The 11,004-nt window shown below is 41.7% G+C and overlaps 1 protein-coding gene across 1 annotated transcript in view; it reads right to left on the bottom strand.

Moving 5' to 3' along the window:
* Nucleotides 1-5,410: 5,410 nt before the first annotated feature.
* The window catches only part of nrg3b (neuregulin 3b), a gene marked incomplete at both ends in the record, with an annotated part of 418,765 nt that continues 413,171 nt past the window's right edge, over nucleotides 5,411-11,004 (bottom strand). Inside the window, 1 exon segment of the mRNA XM_080454810.1 lies at nucleotides 5,411-6,230. Coding sequence (XP_080310936.1) covers nucleotides 5,411-6,230 — 820 coding nt within the window.

Below are 11,004 nucleotides of genomic sequence, written 5' to 3'. Positions count from 1 at the left end.
GGAAAAAAAATAAGCATCTTATAAAAAATATTAAATAAATACATTAGTACTTTTTCACCATCAGTCGATGCTTCATATCCATACGAGTAAAATCGCCCGCGTGGTTTGTTTATGTCTGGAACACGATTATTATATGAGCGGTCTAATATTTGCCTATGCGCATTCCAATACAAAAACATAACAGCCTCTAGCAAATAACGCCCTCTAGCGGCTGTAATGTCAGATGTTGGTGCTCTATTAAAGGTCTCTGTAACAATGGAGATGAGGTACACAATTGCTCCAGTGTCTTTCCCCAGATGGAGATCTATTTGTGGGTGATACTAAGACTTATTAAAACAGCCTAAAACAAACAATCCAATCAAATCTCATCTACCATGTTTTAATGGTCTTGTCTCATAACAGTTATTCCCCTTATACCTTAGACCCAGTATTCCCTAAACAATGAACCACTAATTGAGATCACAGGAAATAATGAAAGTGTTGAAGCCTCAGTCAAGGAGCTTTTAATACAAATTCCCCCGTCTCTCCTACAAGTCAGTGAATTGTATGGCTTCATTGTGTGTTTCTCCAGTGACTTTCTCCCCCATGAACGACTCCTATTAAACTAAAGTTCAGGTGGTTCTCCCACTGGAAACATGTCTCACTGTCCTCTTTGTTCCTACTGGACAGACCTGAACTGGCCATCGGGAGGTTTGTAATGAATCCCAGAGGAACCGGTCCGTTCCAGTCTGAAGTGGTTCCAGTGGTGAAATAATATTACTAGCTGCCAGTACTGCCCACAGGCCGAGTTTTGGCCCCTCAGGGCTGCCAAGCACTGCCGACCTGTGTCTCACACCTCCAGTGTTGGGCTCTCTGCCAGAAAAAGTGCAACTAAACCAAGTAAAGAGCATACATATGAAAATGGAACAGATCAGGCGATAGAAAACACATAATAGTGTGGGCAGTGGTGGAAAAAGTACTCAAATGTTTTACTTAAGTAAAGGTATCAATACTGCAATGTACTGTAGAAGTAGCTCTGTTACAAGTAAAACTCAGGAATTAAAAATGTACTTGAGTAAAAGTACCAAAAGTAAAAGTACTGCAATGTTTGAAAATAGCATATCTACAAGCTCAATGTATGAAATAGGGCTAAAGTGGTCAATGTATGTTTTATAATATAATGATTAATATCTGCAAAGTAACTAGTAACTAAAGTTTTCAAATAATTGTAGTGGAGTAAAAGTATAATATTTGCCTCTGAGATTTTGAGTACCTCAAAATTGTCGGCTAATGTTCGGATCCCCTATAGTAGCTCTGAGGACCCCCGAGGGGTCCCGGAACCCCTGTTAAAGACCCCTGCTATAGAACACTAACGTCGGGTGAAAATTATGGTCATGTGATTTTCATGGTGTTGCTGATGTCTGAGGTGGGTGGGTCCTTGAAGGGTGCCTTCAGGCTGCACAGTAACGCTAAAACGGTGGTCAGCTTTATTGGGGCTACAGCATACCTGGGCAACTAACTGACGGCCCTATTGTCTATTGTCTTTTTTTATGTCCAATGTATTTGTATTTAAGTTAACATAAGTATAACTAAATGCATTTGAAATTAAATAGAAATGTTACTTTTCAGGATTCCAATTCAAAAAGTAGCAAAAATAGCAGATCTACAAGCTCAAAACGTGTCGCACTGCGACACGTTTTGAGCTTGTTGATCGGCTATTTTTGCAACTGTTTAAAATACGGAGATACGAGGTGTCTGCCTGACAGTATATGCAATGTGGCCCTCTGGAGTGAGTGTGGAAATATAGTGGCCCTCTGCATCATCAAAGTTGCACACCCTTGGGCTGAAGTGTTCTTTTTCATTGGCCAGTGTATCTGGGCCTGTCTTTTGAGTTTAACAATTTAGCGTTTACTTTGAAAGAAGTCTCTAAAACGATGGTTCTCAAAGTGGGGCACATGGACCCTCAGGGTTTCCTTGAGGACCCTTACGGGTCTGTAACTCTGAGAGTATATACGAATGGAACAAACTCGACCCGGAGTTATGGGGCTCCTTGAAATAAAATAAAAATAACAAAAAAAGGTTGAGAACCACTGCTCTAAAACACTACATAAAAAAACATTACTTTTAAAGGTAGGGTAAGTGATTTTCTTTGGTCAAAATAAGTGTTAAATAGCTCTATATTATGATAGTGCTCATTGCTATAGAGTGTTTGTTCAGTAACAGGAGTCTCCATGTCTCTCCAACTCTTAAATAAACAGAAAATGCATTTTCAGGTCAGGATACCAATTTTATCCAATCAGGATAGAGAACTCAGTCAGGATACAGATTAAACAAGTGAAATCGGAAGTGGTGACACAAAGAAATGAGCAGACACAATTGGAACTGGAACTCTATAAAAAAATAAAGCTGATAAATGGGTGCTCTCTCCTGATTGGCTGAAATGTTGTCACCAACCTGAAAATGTAGACCCCTGTTACTGAACAAACACTCTATAGCAATGCTTACTATCAGAATATAGTGCTTTAACCTTTTAATAAAAACATTTCTGTTCTAACCAAAACATATCACTTACCCTACCTTTAACTTTACTTTTGTTTGCATAAAACACATTAAACGGCAAGTCCACCTATGTACGATTACTGCATGAACATGCAGCTAAATCACTGAATCATTGTGTTGTGTTTATACCATCAAGCTGGACTGCTTCTAGACCAATAAAACAATAAAGAACAAAAGTCAGCAGCTAATTGAAGTGGATGAAGTGGTCGTTCGTCAGTTGATGCATCGTCACGTCCAACACTGACAGCACCAGTCACTGTGTATTTAATCTGTTCCCTGATTCATTATAAATCAGTGGTGGAAAAGTACTCAACTGTTTTACTTAAGTAAAAGTATCAATACTGCCGTCGAAGTACTCCGTTACAATTAAAAGTCTGAAATTAAAAATGTACTTGAGTAAAAGTACAAAAGTATTGGTATAGAAATGTACTTAAAGTAAAAGTACTAAAATGTTTGAAAATAGCAGATCTACAAGCTCACAACGCGTCACGTTGTGAGCTTGTAGATCGGCTATTTTCAAATAGCCTATGTATTAAATAGGGCTAACGTGGTTAATGTAATAATTTATATCTACAAAGTAACTAGTAACTAAAGTTGTAAAGTAATTGTAGTGGAGTAAAAGTACTATATTTGCCTCTGAGATGTAGTGGAGTAGAAGTAAAAGTATAGACAATTGGAAATACTCCATGAAGTAAAAGTACCTCAAAATTGTACTTAAGTACAGTACTTGAGTAGATGTATTTAGTTACTTTACACCACTGTGTATTATTATTAGCTGCCAGTACTGCACACAGGCCGAATTTCGGCCCCTCAGGCTGCCAAGCGCTGCCAACCAGTGTCTCACACCTCCAGTGTTGGGCTCGCTACCAGAAAAGTCCAGAATTCAAAATGTACTTGAGTAAAAGTACTTAGTTACTTTACACCATAGATAATAAATAGATAATGTATCTCTCTCTTGCTCTCTCTCCCTCCCTCCCTCTCCCACACACACAACCCTGAATGTCAGCTAGAGCTAGTTAACTGAACCTCCTCTTCCAGCAGCTTGTGGACGGTGCAAAAATAATGAGCTGGACTTAATTAGTGGGGCTCTTTCTCCGTTTTATGTGAATGATTAAATCCTAGCAGAGCTCTTCTCATGCACACTGCCTCATTGGGCGACAAAACCAACAGTCATATGATTACACAGGTCTGTTGCCATGGAGATAAACGCATGACACCACTTTCTTTTGCTTTTTTATCAGGGCCGACTGGCTTTAGATGGCCAATGGCGCATTGCTGCCTCACACTGTCAGGGAGTAGTACTGCACAATGACACAGAAGATGACACAAAGTTGAGGTATTTTTTAAGTTACAAATTACGTGGAGCATTTGAGACAACAATAGACTATTTGCACAGCAGCCATATTGGAAAGAAACTGGGCCTCTTCTTACTTCCTTCACAGGTGTTACCAATGATACTAATGAAGGCTCTGTTCTAGTCTGGTTAAACAGAGTCAGGGTGCTGATATTGTGCATGTTGGCTCACTGGAAACACTCTGCTACACCAGTGGGTCTCACCATTGGGACCCATAAGGGTCCTTTTGGTTCCATTTGTACACTCTCAGAGTTATGGGGGTCCTTAAAATTAATATGTTTGAGAACCACTGTGCTACGCTAAATGGAACAGAGCCTTCATTAGTATCATTGGTAACACCTGTGAAGGACGAGGCCCGATTTCCTTCCAATATGGCTGCTGTGCATAGAGCCTATTGGTGCTGCAGCCCAAGAAGCCATCACCTTGCTCTGCAGTGACAGAGGACATACGTAGCCTTGGGGACCCTTGGTTCTCCGAGCCCTTCGGACAGGAGCCGATCTCCTGTTCTGTAGCGTGAGGCAGCTCGATGTACAAGTACACCCCCTGAACATGATGCTATGCAGTGGTGGAAAGTAACTAACTACATTTACTTAAGTGCTGTACTTAAGTACAATTTTGAGGTATTTGTACTTTACTTGAATATTTACAATTCCCAATACTTTTACTTCTACTCCACTACATCTCAGAGGCAAAATTGTATACTTTTACTCCACTTCAATTATTTGAAAACTTTAGTGACTAGTTACTTTTCAGATACAAATTATGATATTATGAAACATAGGGCTAAAGTGGTTCATGTATGTTTTAAAATCTAATAATTTATATCTGCAAAGTAACTAGTAACTAAAGTTTTCGAATAATTGAAGTGGAGTAAAAGTACAATATTTGCCTCTGAGATGTAGTGGAGTAGAAGTAGAAGCACTGAACATTGGAAAGACTTCAGTAAAGTAAAAATACCTCAAAATTCTACTTAAGTACAGAACTTGAGTAAATATACTTAGTTACTTTACATCACTGTCTGACTGAAATGAAAGGAAAATAACATTTACACCGTAATCATAATCTTTATTTTGTCACAATTGCATGTCAAATATATATACGTCTATATGACATATATTATGTGACATATACTTTCATTTCTTTACAATAGAGAAACAACATAGAGATGACACACTATTTTGGTTTCTAAGTAGAAGCTGTGTTTAAATAGTGGCATTTATCTTCTTTTCTTTATTTTTTTCTTCAGTACACTTTTTAAATCAAGCTCCCATCCCAAATAACTTCATTTTTGTTTTTCTGCATTGATTCACATGTATACACAACGATGTGTTTTGTGTTTTTGCCTCTTTTTCTTGAATAATTTGATGTCTTTTTCATTCATGTCAATAAATGTCATCTCTGCTGCGGAGTCCGCTCGAGCTCCTTTCGATGGCCATGAGCCCAAACACATGCCACCCGACAAAGGAAGCAGAGTTATCGGAAAAACAACGTCCTCGAAGCGCCGTAGAAATAATCCGATCAGCTCGCGGAGGAGGGCGCCACGACGTCGTCTCCGGCTGTTACGCGTTCTCTGCCACCGGGGGCAGAGTGTTCTCCGTACACTACAGTGGTCTCTGCTTGGCAAGGCCCCTGGGGGGCCTCTATTTGGCCCGTTGCCTTCAACACCGTGGCCTCAGCGGCAGCGCCAGGGAACGGAGCGCGGCCGCGAGCGTATTTGTCAGTTCCGCCCTCCCGATCGAGCGCGGTGGTCGTCACTGCGGCAACAACAGTGTTCATGCCGCTGCGCGGCAGACCGGAATACGACCCGGCGGACGCCGATGCCATCGCGGGGCGACCGCAAAGGCTTCTGTGTTTCGAGCCCCCCTCTTCCAGTTCCACCGCGGTTTCCACGGGGGTTCGGGGGGGTTCCCGTGCCTGCGGGGGGCCGCCTCGGCTCTTCCCTCCTGACCGCAGGCTGCCGGCGGTGGGAGGCGCCGCGGGACGGGTGGTAGTGGCGGCGGTCTCACTGGAACCGGAGGACGCGGCGGCGGAGCCCACAGGCACTGCGGTGGTCTTTCGGGCCGGAGGCGCGGACCGCCACTGGAGGCGCGGCGGTGCCTCGGGCTTCGGGACGCCCTGCGCGGGCCGCTCGTCCGTCCGGTCGCACGGCTGCAGGGAGGGGATGATGGGCACGGAGCGGGTGCGGTGGGACGGCGGCAGAGGAGCGGGGACCCCCTTGTCCAGACGGGTGCAGGGGACCTCGGTCCATCCGGTCCTGGCCACAGCAGCAGCAGCAGCAGCATCATGGGGGCTTTGCATATTAGATGTCAGCTCAGTGGCGCCTCCGCTGGCGCAGTACCTGCAGGGGGAGGAATGGAACAGAAATGAAAGGGAGAGACGGTTAAATTTGGACTCTAGTCTAGACCAGGGCATCCGCCTTTGAAATTGAGTCTTTGCCTAGGAAGTGACAGTTCATATGAATGGCCTGTAGTTTCGCTGTTTTACCCCTGCTGGTGTTAGAAGAAATAACTCTCATTGCAAGTGGGTGGGTTTTTGACGAACTTTAGACTTTATTTTATTACCTTAATAAACATTGTCATAAATCCTATGCTTCCAGTCGCTAGTTTAAAGTATTCTCTCAATCACCATGATATGCGTTTTGTTAAATTATGGTCCCATTCATTTTAAAATGTATGATAAAGTAGGGTATGCTCTAGGAGGGGCGTGGCTACCTTGGATGTTTTGATTGACAAGCTACACAACCAATGGCATCCATTCCCCACCCCGCTCTGGTCCCAACCAATAGCTTTCATTTCCTGTTGCTTAGGATATGACGCGATATAGAAAGATGGCGGATTTTAAATTGCTGAAAAATATGCCTCATTTACAGTCTGTAGAGTCTACGGGCGTAACGCTGTCCATTCTTTTTTTTACAGTCTATGGTCTAGACTTTATCCCATGGTTTCTACTTCCCTAAAGGAGGACATGAGAGATAGCAGGGCGACAGAGATAACGACTCCTTTCTCTTGTGTGAGAAATGTTTCTGCTACAGTTAGCCTCTCCTGCTTGATCCCACCTCTCCCCGAATCATCTGACGATTGGTGGATCTATTTGTTCTTTCTTCAGGGACTGGATATTCATAATCTTTTGTGTAATTATTAATAATCCTTAAAATCTTGGCAGCCTGGGGAGCTATATGAATGTTTAAGTGAGAAAAACCTCCTCAGCGCTGCATCACAGATTGAAAGTTTTTAAGCATCAAAGCTGCTGCATTCCTGATCCTGTCCTGTGTGGGTTTACCAAAAGCTGTTAACTAAATACTGCATTGTGTGTGATCGCTAGTCAGGTAAAAATGTGTGTGTATTTCCTTTTAATTTAATGTATAAGACCTGCAGACACACTTGGAAAATGCAATGTGGTCCGGTATTTAAAAAAATGCTTGAGTAAAAGTACAAAAGTGTTGGTATCAAAATGTACTTAAAGTACCAAAAGTAAAAGTACTAACATTTAATAACATTTGCAGATCAACAAGCTCACAACTCGTCGCGATGCGACGCGTTGTGAGCTTGTAGATCGGCTATTTTCAAATAAGTGGTTAATGTATGTTTTATAATGTAATAATTTATATCTGCACAGTAACTATTAACTAAAGTTTTCAAATGACTGTAGTGGGGTAAAAGTACACTATTTGCCTCTGAGATGTAGTGGAGTAGAAGTAAAAGTATAGACAATTGCAAATAATACAGTTAAGTAAAATCACCTCAGTACTGTGTACTTGAGTAAATGTACTTAGTTACTTTACGCCACTGGAAGTAGGGCATTCATTTACCAAACAAAAAAAAACAACTTCATAAAAAGTTTAAATATGGAGACAAGGTTTCTATGTGTTTTGTGACTACATGACAGTGTGCCATCTGTCGCACCGTTGTAAAACACAAGACAGGTGTACTTGATCTGCTATTCACTACGCCTTCACCTTTCATCTTTTCAGCAGTGTTGCCAGATTTTGCAAGAGAAATAAGCAACAAGGTCTATGCAAACAAGCCCAAAAGAAGCGACTAGGCCACATTAAACCTATGCATCGGATATTTGAAAATAGCCTATCTACAAGCTCACAACGTGTCGTAGATCTGCTATTTTAAAAAAAATCGTGAAATTCTTTGAATTGTGAATACCTTTTGAAACATTTTAACAACATAAAATATTTTCCTTGACAAACCGGTTTAAACATTAGGGAAGCTAACCCAAATAAGCAACTACGCTTTAGAAACAAGCGCAAAATAAATGCAACCCTCAACTACCACTATTTACAAGCAACTTTACAGAAAAACATGCCCAAAGTCGGTTATAATAAGCAGACATGGCAACACTGCTTTTCAGTTTTCTTTCAACCCCCCCCCCCCTTCTTTCTCTCCAGCTGTGCTTCACCCTTCTGTTATTCTCTTTGTTTCATATTTCCTCTATCTGTCTCCCTCATTCTATCATGCTCGCTCGCTCTCTCTCGCTCTCACGTTCGCCTACCTAGTCTCATTTCCAGAGACTTGGGCCGTTACCATGACAACAGGGGAGAGACGGGGAGGGGGGTGGGGTGACGAGGGGGGGGGGGGGTCATTAACTTTACAAAAATAGGTCATTGGTGCCTCCCTGAAGTCCACATCCAGCTGTACTGATCTGATGGATCAGCTGACAAATTCTCACAATTAATACATACTGTATACTAGTCAACTAACTTCCTCTAAAGTGAGTGGAACCCACAGCGACAACCATCTAATACTAGCCGAATATAGAACAAACATGGGAACATTCTCATTCTACTACTCTGCCACCAAAATGAGGAATGCCTTGACACCATCCATTAAAAGATGTGAATCACTGGTTTCAAAACAAGCCTAAAAAAACAACAAAAAAAAACTATCTATCAGGAGACCACAAGGGGAGGTAAATGCAAATTCCCAAAGAAAGGAGGTGACATTCATTCATCAATCAATCAAAATCACATCAACAAAATCATATCTATATGAGTATAACCACATCCTACAACTACAGCACACTGTTTGTTTTAAATGCTTATAGGGCTACTTCTGGCTATCTGATGTGGAGGAAAAAAGGTCAAGTTTACAAAGTATTGAGGGTTTAAGTGGTTAAAAGTCTGAAAACCCACATTTAACATGAATCCAATACCACTTCATCCCTCTCTCACTTAAGGGGTCCTTGGCCTGAAAAACGTTGAAGACCCCTGTTATAACTAGTAGCCTACCACCCCTGCAGGGAGAGGTGCATCATAACACTCACAAAATAGGTAAAAAGGGTCATAATTATATATATATATACTTTTTTTTTTACATTTTGAAATAATCTGGGATAGTAATAGCTCCTGAGCAGGGCTCAACTGAGCACCCTATCTGAAACCCCGTCATGGCGTCTGGAAACCAATCCAGAAACTGTGAAATACTTTATGCGTCACAGTGCGGTTCACTTAAGGCGGCTTTCCATATACATGGACTTACCTAGCCCCACCCCACACCGCCCACCACAGCGACGGTTTCCACTACAATGAAGTGGGTAGAGTGGTGTGTAAGTGGTACTAAACTGGTGCCTAAAAAGTACCCAGTCTTGGGTAGGTCTGAGCTGGGCTAAGCGGGGCTAAAGCTGTGACTGCTACTGATTGGTCGGCTCACAGCTGTGTCTGTCCACTCAGGTCTCTGTAAAATGTAAACACTACGGTAGCAGTGTTGCCATGTCCACTTATTATAAGCGACATTGGGCTTATTTTTCTGTAAAGTTGCTTGTAAATATTGGTAGTACTTTTACTCCACTACAATTATCTGAAAACGTATTAGTTACTAGTTACTTTTCAGATATAAATGATTACATTATAAAACATACATTAACCACTTAAGCCCTATTTTATACCTAGGCTATTTGAAAATAGCCGATCTACAAGCTCACAACGCATTGCATCATTGTATCTGCTATTTTCAAACATTTTAGTACTTACTTTTGGTACCTTAAGTACATTTTGATACCAATAGTTTTTGTACTTTTACTCAAGTAATTCCAGACTTTCACTTGTAGAGTGCTTCTACATTGCAGTATTGATACTTTTACTTAAGTAAAACATTTGAGTACTTTTTCCACCACTGCTTGTTTCTAAAATGCAGTTGATTATTTGGGGCTTGTTTCCATATGTTGTTGAAACCAGTGGTTCTTAAACATTTTCATGTCAAGGACCCCCAAATTAATATGTATTTGTCAACATTATATATGTATATATATTTTTTAAATAGCAGATGCACACACTCACAATGCGTCGCATCGCTACGTGTTGTGAGTTTGTAGATCTGCTATTTTCAAATAGCCGTAGATAGTCGCTTCTTTTGGGATTGTTTTCATAGACCTGATTGCTTATTTCTGCTAAACCTGGCAACAATGAATGTGCGACGATACACGCTAATAATGTTTTTTATATAAGTGATGGCAACGTGTTTAGACACCACACAGGTCTTCCCAACAATAGCGAAGATTAAAGTCAGGGTGAACATGGCCAAATAATAACTTAAGAGCCAAACTAGCTCTGAGGAAGCACGCTAGCATTTAGGCTAACCCTGTAGCCTGAGGCTAAGTTGGTGTGTTAAAGAAAGGGGCGGTGATTTCCTTCGAGAGGGGAGGGGAGGGTGGGGATTTTGCGAGTGGGGACTTTTGTGCAATGGAAACGCAAGACATTTTGAAGCGGTGCGGTGCGGTTCTGGACTGTACTGGACAGTGTCGTGCTTAAGCTGTGATGGAAAAGGGGCTTTCGTTTGTGTGTTCGATAGAGCCATTCGTGTGTCTTAAAGGTTTTTATAACAAGGACTTCTTGTTTCAATGCATGCCGCGCGTGCGTGCATGTGTGTGTGTGTGTGTGCGTGTGTGTGCGTGCGTGTGTGTTTTCTTATTAGCCTGCTAGAGGATCTCTGCAGCCGTTTGAAGGAACTGCTGAGCTTCACTGTTTGAAGAAGGAAAGGATACAAATGGGTCACAAATGGCAGCCTCAGGCATGCCATGCTAACAGCATTATTGCCAGGGATGTTGGGACACATAGATTTTATTTGATTAACTTTATTAATCCCCTGAGACTCGAGAGAGAAACTTAG

Source organism: Gymnoscopelus braueri (genome assembly GCF_963280865.1).
Source record: "Gymnoscopelus braueri genome assembly, chromosome: 17".
NCBI classification, from domain to species: domain Eukaryota; kingdom Metazoa; phylum Chordata; class Actinopteri; order Myctophiformes; family Myctophidae; genus Gymnoscopelus; species Gymnoscopelus braueri.
Note: the sequence above shows the minus strand (reverse complement) of the source record. Positions and strands in the feature narration are given on the sequence as shown.